The sequence below is a fragment of the Protobothrops mucrosquamatus genome, unplaced genomic scaffold (genome assembly GCF_001527695.2).
Source record: "Protobothrops mucrosquamatus isolate PMUCROS unplaced genomic scaffold, P.Mucros_1.0 scaffold3116, whole genome shotgun sequence".
In the NCBI taxonomy this organism is placed as follows: Eukaryota; Metazoa; Chordata; class Lepidosauria; order Squamata; family Viperidae; genus Protobothrops; species Protobothrops mucrosquamatus.
In genome coordinates, this window is record NW_015389120.1 from 11,663 (window position 1) to 30,702 (window position 19,040).

At 41.1% G+C, this 19,040-nt stretch overlaps 1 protein-coding gene across 1 annotated transcript in view; it reads left to right on the forward strand.

Annotated features, from left to right (window-relative positions):
- The first annotated feature begins 14,650 nt into the window (after positions 1 to 14,650).
- The window catches only part of LMNTD1 (lamin tail domain containing 1), a 19,945-nt gene continuing 15,555 nt past the window's right edge, over positions 14,651 to 19,040 (forward strand). Inside the window, exons 1-3 of the mRNA XM_015826412.1 lie at positions 14,651 to 14,739; positions 16,912 to 17,107; positions 17,986 to 18,169. Coding sequence (XP_015681898.1) covers positions 17,004 to 17,107; positions 17,986 to 18,169 — 288 coding nt within the window. The 5' untranslated portion in view covers positions 14,651 to 14,739; positions 16,912 to 17,003. The remainder of the gene's footprint in view (positions 14,740 to 16,911; positions 17,108 to 17,985; positions 18,170 to 19,040) is intronic.

The following is a 19,040-nucleotide window of genomic DNA, read 5'->3' on the forward strand; positions in this document are numbered from 1 at the left end:
GCTTCCATGTTGGGGTATCATAGAACACAGAATAATAGAGTGGGAAGGGATCTTGGAGGTCTTCTAGTCCAACCCCCTGCTTGAGTAGAAGACCCTATACCATTTCAGACAAATGGCTGTCCAATCTCTTTTTGAAAGCCTCCAGTGATGGAGCACCTACCACCTCTTAACGCAGGGGTGTCAAACTCAATTTCACTGAAGGCTGCATCAGCATTATGGTTGCCCTGGGGGTGGGTGGGTGGGTGGGTGTAGCCAGAGTGGGTGCAGCCTACTGAGTGGGCGTGGATAGAGTGGGTGTGGCCTACTGGATGGGCGTGACCAGTTCTATATCATTCACGTCAAGGGTGCCTATGGGGGCCTGGGCAGGAGTGGGACAGATCTGAGGGTCTCTCTCAGAAGAGAGTGGGACCAGGACAAGTGCCAAGGCATGGTCCACCGGGGCAAGTACCAAGATGGCCACCACAAAATTGTACATTGGCTCCCAGCTGGCCTGGGCCAGGGCCAAGGCAGCGGGGGCTGTTCCCTCACTGTTTCCAGGATGGCTTCGTGGGCCACATGAAACCACTTCGCGGGCCGCATCCAGCCCCCGGGCCTTGTGTTTGACATGTCTGTCTTAAGGCAAGCTGTTCCATTGGTTGATTGCTCTCACCATTAGGAAATTTCTCCTTAATTCTAGGTTGCTTCTGTCCTTGGTTAGTTTCCATCCATTGTTTCTCGTCTTGCCTTTTGGTGCTCTGGAAAATAGTTTGACCTCCTCATCTCTGTAGTAGCACTTCAAATATTAGAAAACTGCTATCATGTCTCCCCTAGTCCTTCTTTTCATTAGACTAGATTTATATTGTGATGACCAGAACTTGATGCACTATTCCAAGTGTGGTCTCACTTAGACTTTGTAAAGTGGTACTAGAACTTCATGTGATCTTGATTCTATCCCTTATTAATGCAGTTTGGATATATATATTTGATATCCATAGGCTACGGTTGAAAATATCAAGATGGTGACCACAGTACCATGATCAAAGCTGCACATTTTTATGCGCATTATGCAGTGAACATGCCGTACATAAAAAGTGAGCTGAACATAGATTGCACTCGTGCAGCTGCCAATTTGATTCTTTCAGCTGCGGTCACCCCTGGCGTGTTCGTTCATGTCTACTTCCAAATCTATTCTTAACATCCCTCTCCCTCCAAATGGGATGGACATTGTCTTTCCCCCATTGTGCATTCCTTCATTCTGCATTGATAGACACATTAATTGGGTGGGGAAAATAAGATTTCTAATCATTTGGATTGTCCTTAAATTGTTGTCATCCTCTACGTGGAGAAAACCAAAACAACGTGTACCCCCCTCCCCGCAAAAAATGGGGAATGTTGCAGAGGCACATTACACAAATACATTCGATATGTGAGTGGGAATTGGATTTTTGCTTTATTTTTACATTAGCCTTTTGATTGGTGTTAATTATTGGCCTCTCTGAAAAGAGAAATTGATAGAAGAATATATCTTTGCACGTTGCTAAGCAAGTAACTACAATGAGTGGCATTGACTGTATGAGTAGATCATCTTCAGGTCTATAAAGAGTTCATTTACGCATAGATTATGCAGTGAGAAAACAAAACGAAGTGTTGGAAAATATTTGTAGCTTGGGTGGTAGATGTTGGGGATAGTTTATTCTCTGAGTTTGTTGTTTAGCTTCTGAATATTTCATCACCAGGCTAGGTAACATCATCAACGGAACTTCGGTTGAAGTGTCTTATTCCAGTTCTCTTCTGCTTTTATAGGCCTTATGTGCTCAGTGGGTCATGTGACCAACTGGTCATGCCCTGTGAGGGTCATCTGATGGTGAGGTCACTCTGGTTGGAGGTCATGTGAGTCAGCTCATGGTCAATGCTGTCATGGGTTGGATGCTCTATTGATCCAGCTTCTTACAGACTTGTAGGCTAGTTGCAGGTCAATAAGTTTGTTGATTGACCCATTCGTTGAATACCAGACGGATGAAACTCCATTTATGCCTATGGAGATACTCAGTCATCTAGGTCAGGGGTAGTCAACCTTGGCTCTTTTACGACTCGTGGACTTCAACTCCCAGAATTCCTGAGCCAGCTAAGCTGGCTCAGGAATTCTGGGAATTGAAGTCCACGAGTCGTAAAAGAGCCAAGGTTGACTACCCCTGATCTAGGTCATGATTGCCCCAGAAGTGCTTTTTCAAGAGGCAGCTGGACTTTTTCTTTGAAGACGTTTCGCTTCTCACCCAAGAAGCTTCTTCAGCTCTGACTGGATGGTGGGAAATGGGAGGATTTATACTCCTTGCAGAGAGCTGGTCATTTGCCTTCTTTTGGAGAGACGTTGAGGCCACTTGGAGGTTTATCTGTGTCCTCAGGGTCATTTGAGGAGTGCAAATGGGTGTGGAGCCTTCCTCCTGATGAATTGTTCTCCCTGCTTCAGAAATTCCTCCTTAGCTCTAGGTTGGTTCTCTCTTTGATTAGTTTCCACCCATTATTAAGTATTAATAATGGATTAATTATTAATTAATAAGCCATGATTCCAATAAACCTGAGGAGGTGTCCTTCCTGGGCCACAACCTTCTAAGTACCATACATCCGTCTGTACTTTCAATCCTAATTCACCTCACAGAATAAAATGAGTACAAGTGGTCCTAGATCAGGGGTAGGCAACCGTGGCTCTTTTATGACTCGCGGACTTCAACTCCCAGAATTCCTGAGCCAGCCACGCTGAGGGGAAAGGGAGAGGTTTCCAAGCTGAGCCATGCTGGCTCAGGAATTCTGGGAGTTGAAGTTCACGAGTCATAAAAGAGCCGAGGTTGCCTACCCCTGTCCTAGATTTACAACAGTTCATTTAGTTTGAAGTTACAACGGCACTGGAAAAAAGTGACTTACGACCATTTTTCACACTTATGACCGTTGCAACATCCCCAGAGTCATATGATTTACATTCGGATGCTTCACAACTGCTTCATAGTTATGACGGTCGCAGTGTCCTGTGGTCATGTGATCCCCTTTCGAAGAGCAAAGTCAATGGGGGAAGCCCGGATTCACTTAACAACTGCGTTACTAATTTAATAACTGCAGTGACTTGCTTAACAACGGTGGCAAGGAAGGTCGTAAAATGGGGTGAAACCTAACAACGGTTATGCTCCATTGTGGTCGTAAGTCAAGGACTACCTGTAAGGGGAAAACCTCTATTTGCAGACCCGCAGTATACAGTGTTCCTCAGGTATGATATCAAACTGCTTGTTTATATAAACCCCTGATCAAAGCCAAGAAGGAAAAGATTAAAGTGCAGGCTTTACTTTAAAGAGGCAATTATAATGCTTCAGCCTTCCGTAAGAGGCCACTGAACTTTGATTCCCCCCCCTATCTATCATAAGCCTCTTTCCATCTAATCTTTGACAGCTGAATAGAAGTTGGATCGCTTTCTGATGATTAGAAGATTTTCTTAATTCTCAAAGCAGGGTCATCCAGGGGAGGGGGTCCTAAAAGTAAGCTGGCAGCTGCAACTGGGTCGTTGAAACCTCGCCACCGAGGAAAGAGAATAGTTGTAGAATATTTGTAGAATATTTGTTGAATTGTGGGGTCCTTGGTGCTCTCTGAGCTTGGTGATTTTCTTGCAAAACTTTTATTACCTGATTAGGTAACACCTTCAGTGCTGGAAGAGAAGGGGGTTTGTGGAGAGGAGGAGGAGGAGGAGGAGGAGGAGGAGGAGACTTATGTACAATTACTTTGCAGTTCCTTGTTGCCATGATTGGACTTCCAGACAGAACTACTAAGATAAGATAACCTTTATTGTCATTTTTTTACAGTGGGCACAACGGCACACATCAAAAATGAAATTTAGTTGCCCGCTCTCAAAGTGAAACACATACATGACACACACCTAAACATACTATGAACAACATATGTATAGACCCACATCCCTACATATACGTAGCAAATGAATATTAAATACTGTCCATGAATATATAACGGAAGGAGGAAGCTTGAGAGTTCACAAGGTTAATGCTGTATGGAATGAAACTATGGCTGAATCTGGATGTTCTGCTTCGGATACCACGGAGCCCCCTCTTCCCAGAAGGTAACAAGGAAAACAGGTCGTGGATGTGTAGTGTCCTAGATAATCTTTCTGACCCTGCTCAAGCAGCACTTCTGTGCTATGTCCTGGATGGGAGGGAAGGAACTGCCAATTATCTTTTCGGCCATCCTCACCACTCTCTGCACCGCCTTCCTGTCTGAATTAAAATGCAAGCATAACTTTAGATATCTCATTTTAATGAGATATCTAAAGATTTAATGAAGAGAAGGACGAGGGGTGACATGATAGCAGTCTTCCAATATCTCAGGGGTTGCCCCAAAGAAGAAGGGGTCAAGCTATTCTCCAAAGCACCTGAAGGCAGGACAAGAAGCCACGGATGGAAACTAATCAAAGAGAGAAGCAACCTAGAACTAAGGAGAAATTTCCTGACAGTTAGAAGTTAGAACAATTAACCGGTGGAATAACCTGCCTCCAGAAGTTGTGAATGCTCCAACACTGGAAGTTTTTAAGAAGAGATTGGAAAATCATTTATCTGAAATGGTATAGGGTTTCCTGCCTGAGCAGGGGGTTGGACTAGATGACCTCCAATGTTTCTTCCAACTCTATTCTATTCTATTCTATTCTATTCTATTCTATTCTATTCTATTCTATTCTATTCTATTCTATTCCATTCCATTCCATTCCATTCTATTCTATTCTATTCCACTCCATTCTATTCCATTCCATTCCATTCTTTATTTCTATTCTATTCTATTCTATTCTATTCTATTCTATTCTATTCTATTCTATTCTATTCTATTCTATTCTATTCTATCCATTTAACTTTCACTTTCTCCATCAGTTCTGCTTCAAAGAGCAGAGCAAATCTGAATTCCCAGGTATCAATTTTCTAATTACCCTTTTTGCACCAAGGAGGAACATTTTCTATAATTAGACAGAAATACCAATTCTTCGATCTGCTAACTGAGCAGATACAGACTCTCAGACGAATATTATTTCCCAAATCCCGAGAAGATCGTTGTAAGCTTCACCCTTCACTACTCCTAGTAGCAAACATGGACCATATTGATTTAATGTTTCGGGTGGAAATAAAAATAGAAAATTGCTAGAAGACAGAATCCAGCAATCTAGAGATGTACAAAGTCAACGATCGACTTCTGGATTTGGAATTGGAGAGTTGCCCCTATGACAATTTTAAGATTATTGAGCTGATATTGCAAGAAATCATATATAAAGAATACATCGCTCTTGTGCTTGTGATGGTAACTAGTGGATTGCCTTCAGATCTGGTGCCTCTTAAGAATTTTTTTTAATCAGTTTCCTCCTGCTGCTGTTGCTCTTCCCTCCAGATTTTTGGCACAATTGTGCATAACAGAAAATAGGAAGCCAACAATATTTTCCTTTGATTTTTGGGTTCAAAGCACAGCTGGATGGCTGTGCCTAGAACATTTGATGCCGCACACTTTCTCTCTGATCAGCCAATCAAATAATTATGTTTTCTCCCAGATTTGCCAGGTTAATTCCATTGTGAATAGCAGGGGAGTATCAAAGCTGTGGACTGTTTAGGTTGGACCATTCTGATAATGGAAGGAATTCCAGATGGGTTTGGGACTGTTTCAAGCATCCCAACCTGTTGTTTTTTTCTGTCCAACCCTCTGTGGTCAGAGGGTGTTTCCTCTATTTATTTACATTTTCTTTGTCAGTGCAGAATGGAGGCTAAAAAAGGTTGAGCAATTGCAAGTTAGCCTTTGTGGCTAATATTAGCTTCCCTGCATCTAGTCCTTGACTTACAACAGTTCATTCAGAAACCCTTTGAAGTTACAACAGCACTGAAAAATTGGACTTATGACCATTTTCACACTTCTGACTGTTGCAGTATCCCCGTGGTCACGTGATCAAAATTCAGGCGCTTGGCAACTGACTCGCATTTATGATGGTCGCAGTGTCCCGGGGGTCACGCGATCCCCTTTGGCGACCTTCTGACAAGCAAAGTCAACGGGGAAAGCCCGATGCACTTACTAACCGTGTGACTGACTTAACAACTGCGGTGATTCACTTCACCGCTGTGGCAAGAACGCTCCTAAGATGGGGCGAAACTCACTTAACAACTGTCTCACTTAGCAGCGTAAAGGTTGGGCTCAATTGCGGTCGTAAGTCAAGGACTACTCGTATTTCATTTCGCAAAAGCAGGCAGCTTCGGGTGTAAGGGATATCTTCACGATTGCCCTTGGGGGTCATGTTGGACTAGTCTAGTGACTAGTCCAACCCCCTGCTCAGGCAGGAAACCCTATACTATTTCAGACAAATGGTTGCCCAATCTCTTCTTAAAAACTTCCAGTGTTAGAGCATTCACAACTTCTGGAGGCAGGTTGTTACACTGATTAATTGTCCTCACTGTCAGGAAGTTTCTCCTTAGTTCTAGGTTGCTTCTCTCCTTGATTAGTTTCCATCCGTTGCTTCTTGTCCTGCCTTCAGGCACCTTGGAGAACAGGCTGACCCCCTTTTCTTTCTGTTTCTGGGCTGCCCCAAACCTTGGACTGTGGGAGTACCTGTGATTTAAAGGAAGTGTAGGTGGAGATTTTCTATGTTGTAGCAACTAACAATCAAGAAACTAATCAAGCCAGATGGAAACTGATCAAGGAGAGAAGCAACTAGAACTAAGGAGAAACTTCCTGATAGTTAGAACAATTAACCAGTGGAACAACCTGCCTCCAGAAGCGGTGAATGCTCCAACACTGGATGTTTTTAAGAAGAGACTGGACAGTTGGCCCTAGCTAGGGTGCCTGGCCCTTCCCTTGCAAAGAATGGGGGAAGGTTCTTTGCAGAATTTAACCAGTGATAAAGAGTTCTCTATGCTTTACACTGGAGCCATTTACTGGGGACTGAATGAGATGGATGCAGGGGTGTTAAGTGTCCTCTTTTCCCACTAAAAGCAGAAGGTATAAGGGAAATATAAACAAGGGGCGGAAAACACAGTCAGGGATCTGCATTTAGCTAATGGGCTGTAAAAGCTGTGCAGGACTCCACAAGTCCTGCCTTTTCCATTTTCATTAACTCCAAAAAGAAATGTCGGGGGTCGCAAATTAATAAAAGCCAGAGCCCGGTGCTCTTGTTAGCCCTGTTGTTACATGAAGCCTGCAGGTAAGGAAGCAATAAACACAAAATTGATTGAGGACAATCAATTCATTAGCTTGTTGGAAGCAAAGGGGAGATCGCAAAGGGCGATCCCGCAATCGCAGGGTGCTGCAGCCCTTGTAAATAGGTTCTGGTTGCCAAGCGCTCCAATTTTGATCATGTATTGTAGGGAGGCTGCAACAGTCATAAGTGCAAAGACCAGCTGTACGTCCCTTTTGTCAGCACTGTTGCGACTTCAAGTGATCACCAAATGAACGGTTGTTAAGTCAAGGGCTGCTTGTAGAGAAGACTATTTGTAGCTCAGGGTTGAAATGAAGGGTCCTTGGTGCTCTCTGAGCTTGGTTGTTTGCAGACGGTTCTTTACCAAACTAGGTGACTTCATCAGAGCTGGAAGAGAGGAGGGTTGGCGGAGATGAGAAGGACTGAGGAAGAGGAAGAGGAGCAGAAGAAGAAGAAGAAGAAGAAGAAGAAGAAGAAGAAGAAGAAGAAGAAGAAGAAGAAGAAGAAGAAGAAGAAGAAGAAGAAGAAGAAGANAGGAGCAGGAGCAGGAGGATTGTGGGGTCCTTGGTGCTCGCTGAACTTGGTGGCTTTCTTGCAGACATTTCATTACCCAACTAGGAAACTTCATCAATATTAGAAGAGAGGGACCGTTGGCAGAGAGGAGGAGGAGGAGGAGAAGGTAGAAGAAAAGTTTTATGTATTGGGGTTCGCCGCATTGAAGCGACACACAGACAAGTTGCAACCAAGTTCTTCTTTATTCATTCCAAGTTACCACTCGATAACCAACAGGCTCGCAGGCCTTTTATAGTTTCCCAAACAGCCTATCATAATTCTCCTTTATTCACGCCTTGTGTCTGCGCACAAGGCCGGCGCCAACCAGTCTGGTCCCGGGCAGCTTTTGGGTTTCCCGGAAACGTTTGCAACATTTCTGGGCCTGCTGAGCTGCCTCATCAGGCCCAGGACACAACAAAAAGGATCGTGGGAGTTGAAGTCCACAAGTCATAAAAGGGCCAAATTTGAAGACCCCTGGCTTAGGCACTGGCATTTGAACATACAGTAGATCTTTTAAATATTTATATATTATTGTCTTTTACTCATCTAGGTGAAATGTTATTATATATTGCTGGTCTGTGTATGAGATGCCATACGCTAGACAAATTATACAAGGTTGCTGTCCGAAAGTCCCGTATCAGTCACGAGTCGCTCCAATTAAATGGATCGTATTGGAGAAACTTAAGGATGCCTAACAGCTTCTAGATCATATTGTCTGATCTGCAATTTCTAGAGGCAGCCCTCCGATGTCAGTGAGATGGTTGTGTGGAGGGGAACCTAATTCTTTGCATCTAACCCAGTGATGGGATTCAAATACGTGAATAACTGGTTCTCTGTGTGGATGCCGCTTCCGGAAGTCCATTCTGGGCCTGGGCAACAAAAAAATTAGCTACCGGTTCTGCCGAAGTGGTGCGAACTGGCTGAATCCCACCACTGATCTAACCTACTTATCCTACCTCAAGATCTTAACTTCCTGTGGTTGCAGCAATCATGTTCCATGTCGGACGTGACACAGCGACTGAATTTCTGCCCCTCTCGACTGAGTTTTTAAGAAACAAAGCTTCTTTTATTTCATCCAGGTCTCTATTAGACGCTGCAAAGTATTTCAAATAAAGGCAATAAAAATTTATTAAAAAGCTGCCATCTTTGCAGCTAAAAATAGGCCCCAATTAATTCAGGATCCCCCGGCTGCGATAGATGTTCTTTACAAGGGCCTGTTTGTTTTTTTTAAAACAGGGTGTACTAATTCCATGTTCAATTTTCTACAAAGTTAATTTCATTCATGGATGTGCATATATTGAGTGTAATCTGAACATCTGGATAAGGGGGTGGATAGACACATGGCTGATTTATGAACATAGCAGGGTTTTTTCTGAACGCAAATCAGGAAATTACAAGGGATTTTGTAACTGATTTCATTAAGTTACTCTATTTTTTTTTTCAAGATTGCCTCACGTAACAGGATTGTGTTTCCAGAATGCTTGCAAGATTTACTATCTTGCCCAGGATTTGGCACTACAGAATAGTTAAAAAGATAAATAATTATATATTATCATGTGCAATAATTATGACTAAATGATTATTGTTGGAGTGATCGCCTAGGACAGCGGTAGGCAACCTTGGCTCTTTTATGACTCGTGGACTTCAACTCCCAGAATTCCTGAGCCAGCATGGCTCAGCCTGGAAACCTCTCCCTTTTCCCTCAGCATGGCTGGCTCAGGAATTCTGGGAGTTGAAGTCCACGAGTCATAAAAGAGCCAAGGTTGCCTATCCCTACCTGTATATTTTTTTCTTCCGGAAAAAATATACAGGTAGTTCTCGACTGACGGCCACAATTGAGCACGAAATTTATGTTGCTAAGCAAGACATTTGTTAAGTGAGTTTTGCTCCCTTTTTGACCTTTCTTGCGACAGTTGTTAAGTGAATCGTGGCAGTAGTTACACAGTTGTTAAGTGAACCTGGCTTCCCCATTGACTTTGTTTGTCAGAAGGTCGTGACCCTGGGACACTGCAACCATCATAAATATGAGTCAGTTGCTAAGTGTCTGAATTTTAATCCCGTGACCACCGAGATACCGCAATGGTCATAAGTGTGAAAAATGGTCACAAGTCACTTTTTCCAGTGGCTGTTGTAACTTTGAACGCTCACTAAATGAACTGTTGTAAGTCAAGGGCTAGCTGTACATTGGTTGGGATCTACATTGGGTGTTTCCTTTAATCCCTGCTGACTCACTTCTCTGCAAATGTTTTTTTTAACTATTTGTATCCTGCGTTTTTATGGTGCTCATAGCTGTCCTTGCCTTGGTGACCTGCAGCCAGTTCTTCCTGACAACAAAACACACATGAAAACAGTTTAATTTTCATTCATTTCTTTCCCTTCCTTTTGTTTTATATCTTATGGAACAGAGTCCCTGAGATGCAGCCCCCCCCCCCTGAAAGCTATAAAATTCCAAACGAGAAATACCACCCACCAACTTTACAGAGCAAAAATCAAACAATATGCCAAAAACATTGGACACACCCTTGAAAGATATTTGTAGTCCCAGTACACTGTCTGCTCTGTTGATGGCAAAGGAAAACATCACTTTCTATCCATTGTTCTAGCTGTTATTTGAATGTTTTCAATTTTCCATGGCAGAGAGAGCACTACTCTGTCCAAAACTAAGAAAGCTTCACAAATTATACGTCGATACTTCTTCCATAGACTGGAACTTGAGATAGCTATTGCATGAATCCTAAATGCTTCCTGTTGGATTATTCTGTGCATTATCTAAGAATATAACAGCTTTTTTACATGAGTCGGGATGGTTTTGGTCACCACATTACAAAAAAAAGATGTTGAGACTTTGGAACAAGTGCAGAGAAGAGCAACTAAGATGAATAAGGGCCTGAAGACTAAAACATGTGAAGAACGGTTTGCAGGAATTGGGTATGGCTGGTCTAGAGAAAAGAATGATAGCAGTGTTTCAATATTTGAGGGGCTGCCACAAAGAAGAGGGGGGGGGTGTCAACCTATTTTCCAAAGCACCTGAAGGCAGGACAAGAAATAATGGATAGAAACTAACCAAGGAGAGAACCAGCCTAGAACTAAAGAGGAATTTCTGAAACGGAGATAACAATTAATCAGTGGAACTACTTGCCTCCAGAAGTTGTGGGTGCTCCATCACTGGAGGTTTTTAAGAAAAGACCAGACAGCCATTTGTCTGAAATGGTATAGGGTCTCCTGCTTAAGCAAGGGGTTGGACTAGAAAATCTCCAGGGTCCTTCCAGCTCTATCCTGATATAAAAAATAATAATTTTCATATTCTGATTTATTGCTATTCTGACTGATTGGTGTTTCTCAACCTTGGCCATTTTAAGATGGGTGGAAGTGGACAATAATTAACAAGCTAATTATTTTATCAATGGGCAAAGAATTCCTTGGTAGACATTTTGTGATGGTGGCCCTCAACATTTCAAAGATGATTACTGGGCCAAAGATATGAGACACTTTCCTAGTTGGAGGCAACTGTAAACTTGGGTGGCAGAAGAACTGCAGAAAATAGAGATAAATAACTGTCTTATGAACAGAGGTCATTTATGCAATAGCTGTGACTGACATTCTTGTATTGGTGAGCTTATTACATGCATGTGATAAAGCATCTTTATCCCCCTTCAATGCATGAGATCATCAAGGAACTTTTGGTGAACCATCACTCCTTTTTTTTGTGGTCAAATCTGATTTTGTAGCTCTTGGGCTCAAGAATGATTGTTCCACGGATAATGTTATCTATCACCAGTGCGATTGCACTGTTTATGTTCACTAAAAACCAAAGAACAGTGCATTTACAATATTTTTTTTCTTGTCAGTACAAATGAAGAATAATTTTGCATTTGCCATAGGCTAAATAAATAAAAAAAAATCAATCTTGCTGCTAAGATTGGGCTTGTCTCGATATACTTGCAATTTGTAGAAACACCTTTAATTATTTCTTAACCAGATGTCACTGGATACTGAGTGGTGATGGTGGACCTCATGACCTTGGACATAATTTCCTAGGTAATCATGGTGGTGTTCACACATACATATTTACCTCTTAACTCATGTTAACAATATAGAATTGCTCTGTTAACATACTAAGCTATGCCCAAACATTTTAAAAAAACGTATTACGTGACGGTGTGGTTCACACAATAGGCTGAAACCGTGGGTGTGTTCCTATATGCGGAAATTATAAACTATCCAATCCCGTTTAGTCTAGCCTAGTTGGTTGTGTGAACCTAGAGCAAAATAAATGACTTCCTAACCATTACAGTGTTGGGTGTCAAAATTAGAGCAGTGTTTCTCAACCTTAGCAACTTTAAGATGGGTGGACTTCAACTTCCAGAATTCTCCAGCCAGCCAGCGTTAGAAGAAATCCATAATCTTAGAAAGTTAGAAATCTGTCCCTATATTCTCCTCTGGGTATAGGAATTCATATTAAAACATCTTAGACCTACGATTGTTTAACTTCTGCTTGAAAAGACTTTGTTTTGTGAAGCCAGGCACACTGAGAAGATGAATGAGTCCCTCAGAAGCAATTAACCTTTTAAAAAAATATTAAAACACATGTGTTTTGCAGTCACAAGGCTCGGTAAATCCAGTGTTGATCACCATGCCAAATGAATGTTGAGTTATTGGCAAAAGGTAAATTACTGGTGAAAGGATTCTATTAGTGCCTTTTTCTCCCAAAGACAGATTGATTGGTACATGCTTAATAGGATATAGCCATAGCTATGGTACGAAGATAGACTATTATTGCAATATTTTCATATCAGATAGACATAGATAGATAGATAGATAGATAGATAGATAGATAGATAGATAGATAGATAGATAGATAGATAGATAGATAGATAGATAGATAGAACAGGTAAAGCTGTAGAGTGTGATAATAAAAAGCTCTGTGTGTGTGTGTGTGTGAGAGAGAGAGAGAGAGAGACAGAGAGAGAGAGAGACAGAGAGAGATGATAGAAATATAGATAGATAGAAATAGATGATAGAAATATAGATAGAAATAGATGATAGATAGATAGATAGATAGATAGATAGATAGATAGATAGATAGATAGATAGATAGATAGATAGATAGATAGATAGATAGATAGATAGATAGATAGATAGATAGATAGATAATAAACAGACAGCCCAGTTTAGGATTTACGCTGGCACGACACTTGTGTTAAAAAACAAGATGACAAAATCTGGGTTGTCTTCCTTTTCGTGTGGGGTTAATGACATTATTTGAGACCAGGAAAAAAGGAACATTGGGTCAAAACAGTTTTAAAACAAAAAACAAAAAACCACATAAGCGTTCAACTTGTCAAACCTTTTCTTCTGTTTTTCCCTGCCTTTTTCTTTCCAATTTTTTTAAGGAAATACAAGACCATCTTCTCTCCAAGTTAAAAGCCGTGGAAGCTATTCAGGAAAAGAACACTTGCCTGCAAGAGGAAATTGCTTCTCTGAAAAATACACTTGGCTATATTAAAGGGTAGGTTATTCACTTAACTGGAAACTCTCCACTTATTTTCCTGCCTTATGTAAACTTGCTCCGGTTTCCCTGGGTAACCACACCACAGCATCTTTTTTATATGTTTATTGTTTTATCATAGATAATAAAATACAGAACAGAAAAACAAACAAACAAAATATAGAAGAGAATAGAATGGAACAGAACAGCAGAATAGAATAGAATAGAATAGAATAGAATAGAATAGAATAGAATAGAATAGAATAGAATAGAATAGAATGTTGAATAGAATAGAACAGAACAGAATAGAATAGAATGTTGAATAGAATAGAATAGAATAGAATAGAATAGAATGTTGAATAGAATAGAACAGAATAGAATAGAATAGAATAGAATAAGGAATAGAATAGAATAGAATAGAATAGAATAGAATAGAATAGAATAGAATAGAATAGAATAGAATAGAATAAGGAATAGAATAGAATAGAATGTTGAATAGAATAGAACAGAACAGAACAGAATAGAATAGAATGTTGAATAGAATAGAATAGAATGTTGAATAGAATAGAATAGAATAGAATAGAATAGAATAGAATAGAATAGAATAGAATAGAAAAGAATAGAATAGAATAGAACAGGAGCTGGAAGGGACCTCGGAGGTCTTCTAGTCCAGCTCAAGCAGGAGAACCTATACCATCTCAGACAGGTGAATGTCAAGTCTCTTCTTAACAATCTCCAATAACAAAACAAAAACATACATTCAACTCTATCCAAAAGAAAAAAAGAAAGAAAGAAAGAAAGAAAGAAAGAAAGAAAGAAAGAAAGAAAGAAAGAGGGAGGGAGGGAGGAAGAAAAAAAGAAAGAAAGAAAGAAAGAAAGAGGGAGGGAGGGAGGGAGGGAGGAGGAAGAAAGAAAGAAAGAAAGAAAGAAAGAAAGAAAGAAAGAAAGAAAGAAAGAAAGAAAGAAAGAAAGAAAGAAAGAAAGAAAGAAATATTGTACAAAAAAGGAGGGGGAAACTAATCAATTAAATGTAACATTTAACATGTAACATTTAACATATCTCCTCCTCCTCCTCCTCCTCCTCCTCCTTCTCTTCCCAAAATTATGTGGGCACAAGAGGGCAAAGTTTCACTCCCCTTGAATTCCATTGAATCTGATCTAGTTTCACCCTGGTGCATATTGTCAGTCTGGGAAGATTCCTGTCTTATGGGCTTAAGCAATAAAGTAGCTAACTGAATTCTTCGTGTATGGATCTGATGGCTTATGCATGACAGGCTGGTTTTCAATGTCCATTACAGAACTGAGCCAGCACTCTATCAGTTGCCCGCCGCTCCAGTCCATTTCCAGCATATTTCAGAGTCTAAAACCAGCATCACAGCCAAGCCTTCCGAGAAAGTCGTATTTTCCCAGTTCACAGAGTCCACGTCAACAGTCACTCTTCTTCGTGGGAGATCTTCATCTAGGACAGTCCGGTTCCCTGTATCTTCTCTTGTGACAGTGAACAAATCTTTAAGTAAGTCCACATCTAAGAACAGGAAGGTTTTTTTTAAAAAAAAAACAACAACAACACTTTTTTTTAGGCCAATCATTTCCCCAGTTTTGCCCAACTCAGCTCCTGGTCAATTCCCATTAACATCAGCTAAAATGATCAATGAAAACTGGAAGAATTGAATTAAAGAATTAAAGGAAATATTTTTTTAAAAATCAGGTGATTAAATACAGATGGAGAGAGCCAGTTTGGTGTCATGGTTAAGGCATCAAGCTAGAACTTCTTCAAAGACTCCAACATCTAGATCAGAGGTCTTCACACTTGGCCCTTTTATGACTTGTGGACTTCAACTCCCAGAATTCCTCAGCCAGGCACACTGGCTGAGGAATTCTGGGAGTTGAAGTCCACAAGTCATAAAAGGGCCAAGTTTGAAGACCCCTGATCTAGATGGTTTGTGGGGTTGTTGTTGTTGTTGTTTAGCCTTCAAGTCAGTGTTTATTCCTGCTGACTACCAGGACTAATCCCAGCAGTTTTCTTGGCAAAATCTAGAGAAGTGGTTTGCCATTGCCTCTTTCCTAGGGCTGAGAGAAAGGGATTGGCCCAAGGTCGCCCAGTTTGGCTTTGTGCTTAAGAGAAGACTAGAACTTACTGTCTCCTGGTTTTTAGTGTGGTTCATTCACCCCTACACCAAACTGGCTCTCTTCTTGGTGTCCCAGACATGCTTTTTCAAAAGACACCTGGACTTTTTTGTTTTTTTGTTTTGTTTTTCCTTGAAAATGTTTCGCTTCTCACTCAAGAAGCTTTTTCAATTCAGAACTGAAGAAGCTTCTTGGATGAGAAGTGAAATGTCTTCAAGAAAAAAAAATAAAGAGAGTCCAGTTGCCCTTTGAAAAAGCACCTTGGGGACAACCATGATTTGGATGACTGAGAATCTCCATAAACATCTCTCTTCTGGGTGTCTGCAACCAATTGTTCTTTGGACTGGACATATCTCCTAGACCAGGGGTAGGCAACCTCGGCTCTTTTATGACTCGTGGACTTCAACTCCCAGAATTCCTGAGACAGCCATTCTGAGGGGAAAGGGAGAGGTTTCCAAGCTGAGCCATGCTGGCTCAGGAATTCTGGGAGTTGAAGTCCACAAGTCATGACGGGGCCAAAGTTCCCCCATGCTGGCTCAGGAATTCTGGGAGTTGAAGTCCACGAGTCATAAAAGAGCCAAGGTTGCCTACCCCTGTCCTAGACAGATGCAGCCCCTGATTGTTACTAAAGTATGAACAGGAGGGAAAAATTAGGACTTCTCTCAGGATATACAGTAATAGTATCTCCTGTAGGTGGAAAACCTTTTTTGGAGAAAATCATTAGTGGCTCCTGGTTGAAAATACATTATCCAAACATCCAGAGTAACAGCTATTTCACTGGCGGTTCTTATGATGACCCACTGAAGGTAATTCCAGCAAGGTAATAAATCAGAAGGTCACTAGGAAATCATTCACTTTAGCAATGCCTCGTTTTATAGCCATAACTTTTGCTGAAAAAATGCATTCCACTTTAATGTGGGCAGCAAAAGGAAGAGAAGATCGAGGCATTTTCCCCCCATAATCATTTCAAATAAGTTACCTTCTCTTTTTTATTTTTTTTTTAAATAATTGTTTTAATCCCTGAGTCTTCATTCTAGTCCAACCCCCTGCTCAAGCAGGAGACCCTTTACCATTCCAGACAAATGTCTCTTCTTAAAAACTTCCAGTGATGGAGCACCCACAACTTCTAGAGGCAAGCTGTTCCACTGGTTGATTGTTCACACTATCAGGAAAAATTCCCTTAGTTCTAGGTTGGTCCTCTCCTTGATTAGTTTCCATCCATTTTCGGCTTTGAAAGAACCTATTTGGATGATCCCATTTTAAGCTCAAAACAGAGCTACTTTGCCTTTCCAAAGTTTCAGAATCAGAATAGAGCTGGAAGGGACCTTGGAGGTCATCTAGTCCAACCCTCTGCTCAGGCAGGAAACCCTATACCATTTCAGACAAATGGTTGACCAATCTCCTCTTAAAAGCGTTGGAGCACCCACAACTTCTGAAAGCAAGCTGTTCCACTGATTAATTGTTCTCACTGTCAGGAAATTTCTCTTTAGTTCTAGATTGCTTCTTTCCTTGGTTAGTTGTCATTCATTCATTCATTCATTCATTCATTTTGGTTTAGCTTCTCCCAACAACAGCAGCACTTTACCACAACAATACCTTTCCTGCTCTGACACCTTTGATAACGAAGAACTTGGAAAAGGTCAGGACTATATGAGAACGTTATTTGTTGGCACTAGGAAGAGCAGTGGTGAACTAATGGAGAAAACAGGACGGTCCCTAATTCCAGCTGAGTATTACAGTTCATCGTCATCCAGGTAGTTTTGAAATACTGCTCTTGTTTAAAAACAAAAATATCTGAGTAATCCCACTTATTTCGACAATATGATCTGGGAAAAATACAGAGGAAAACCATGAAAATCAGAGAGCTGGGAGAAATGGCAGAGAAAGTTTAAGAATTCAGATGTCTCATTTCAGGACTGATGTTTCTCCCAAGCTTTGTTGTGAGGTAAAAGCGCAATGTGAATGAGATACCTACTCAGTTGAAAATCCTTTGAGGGTAAGACTAGAGTTCCCAAGTTTGAACTGCGAAAATCTGGATAGCCACCAGATTTGGTTTTTCTATCCTTAGAAGGCCAGATCCTGAAGTTGAAACTCAAGTACTTTGGCCACCTAATGAGAAGGAAGGACTCACTGGAGAAGAGCCTGATGCTGGGAAAGATGGAGGGCAATAGAAGAAGGGGACGACAGAGAATGAGGGGGCTGGATGGAGTCACTGAAGCAGTAGGCGTGAGCTTAAATGGACTCCAGAAGATGATAGAGGACAGGAAGGCCTGGAGGAACGTTGTCCATGGGGTCACGATGGGTCAGACACGACGTCGCAACTAATAACAATAGATAATCCCAATGAGTGGCATGGTGGCCTAGAGGTGGAGCTCTCGCCTCACAATCAGGAGGCTGCGAGTTCAATACTAGGTATCGAATTATTTCTCTCTCCTGGTGCAATGAGTAATTGTCTGCTGTGAACATTGCCTAGGCGTCAGGAAGGGCATCCAGCCAGCAAACTCTCAGATCCATTCAGTCATCCTGACTCCACCCTGATGCAAAGGATTAATAGGGTTGCTAAAAGAAAAGAATATGATCCCAACAAGACTGGGTCTTCTAACTAAGTTTTGTTCTATATATTTTTTAATAGTGTTGGGAACCTTAAAATTACTGAAGTTCATTTCAGTGGCCATTATGTGAAGATAATTAATAGTTCCTCTGACAAAGAAGAAAGCATTGGAGATTATACACTTCAGCAGAACATTAACGGCCACCCAGCGGCCATTTTTAAATTCCCCCCCAACATCAGAATGAAGCCGAAATCCTGTGTGACGGTAAGTGAAGTATATAAACAATTCATTGTACGGAACTGCCGCAATGCACAATACTCTGCTTGTAGAATGGAATATTAAATATGCTCTCAAGTTGTGCCAACAACTGTGTTTTTCTTCCTTCCCTTCATCCTTTAAGGTGTCCAAAAGTCCACGTAGTAGCCACAACTGCACAATCCCACCCTCTAGTGTGATAACCAATCTCCTTCCTTCTATCACACCCTGTTCATAAAAACAGTTGTACCACTTAGAAGGGAAACGACTTCTAAGAATGTAGAATACTTCTAAAGAATGAAGTATTCTAGTTACACCATTGATGATTCTTAATCCAGCAATAAGAATGATCTGGAAGTTGAGTCATGCAACTGGGCTTATTTTCTTGTTGTTGCATGTTATTGAGTCAATAACTCACAACAATAATTTTAAGAGTTGGCACATTCCAACAACTCTCTGCCTATTCCCCTAACCAACTTTGTTCGGACAGAAGAAGCGACTTGGATAAGCAACAAAATTTCAAATCAACACAAAAGTAAGTCAGCTTCTTGGCTCAACTTCCAGCTATTATAGCTGTGCTTTTTACATTAATGATCTAACCATCTGGCCTCATCATTAAGGCTAGTCATTAGGACTAATTATAGAGCCAAAAAAAACCCACCCCTTATTACTTTATCCAAATCTGGTGCTTATCGTTGTTGGCACCAAATATTGCTCTAGAAATATTCCAGTTCTGCAAACAATTGTGAAGGCTTGTAATAATACTTTGACATTTGCAAGGTGTTGCTGAGCGTCCACAGCAGAATCTTCCCATGTGGTAAGATGTTCTAAAACAGGGATGCACAACTGTTTGTGCAACTCCTGGAGGGTCCCACTGATC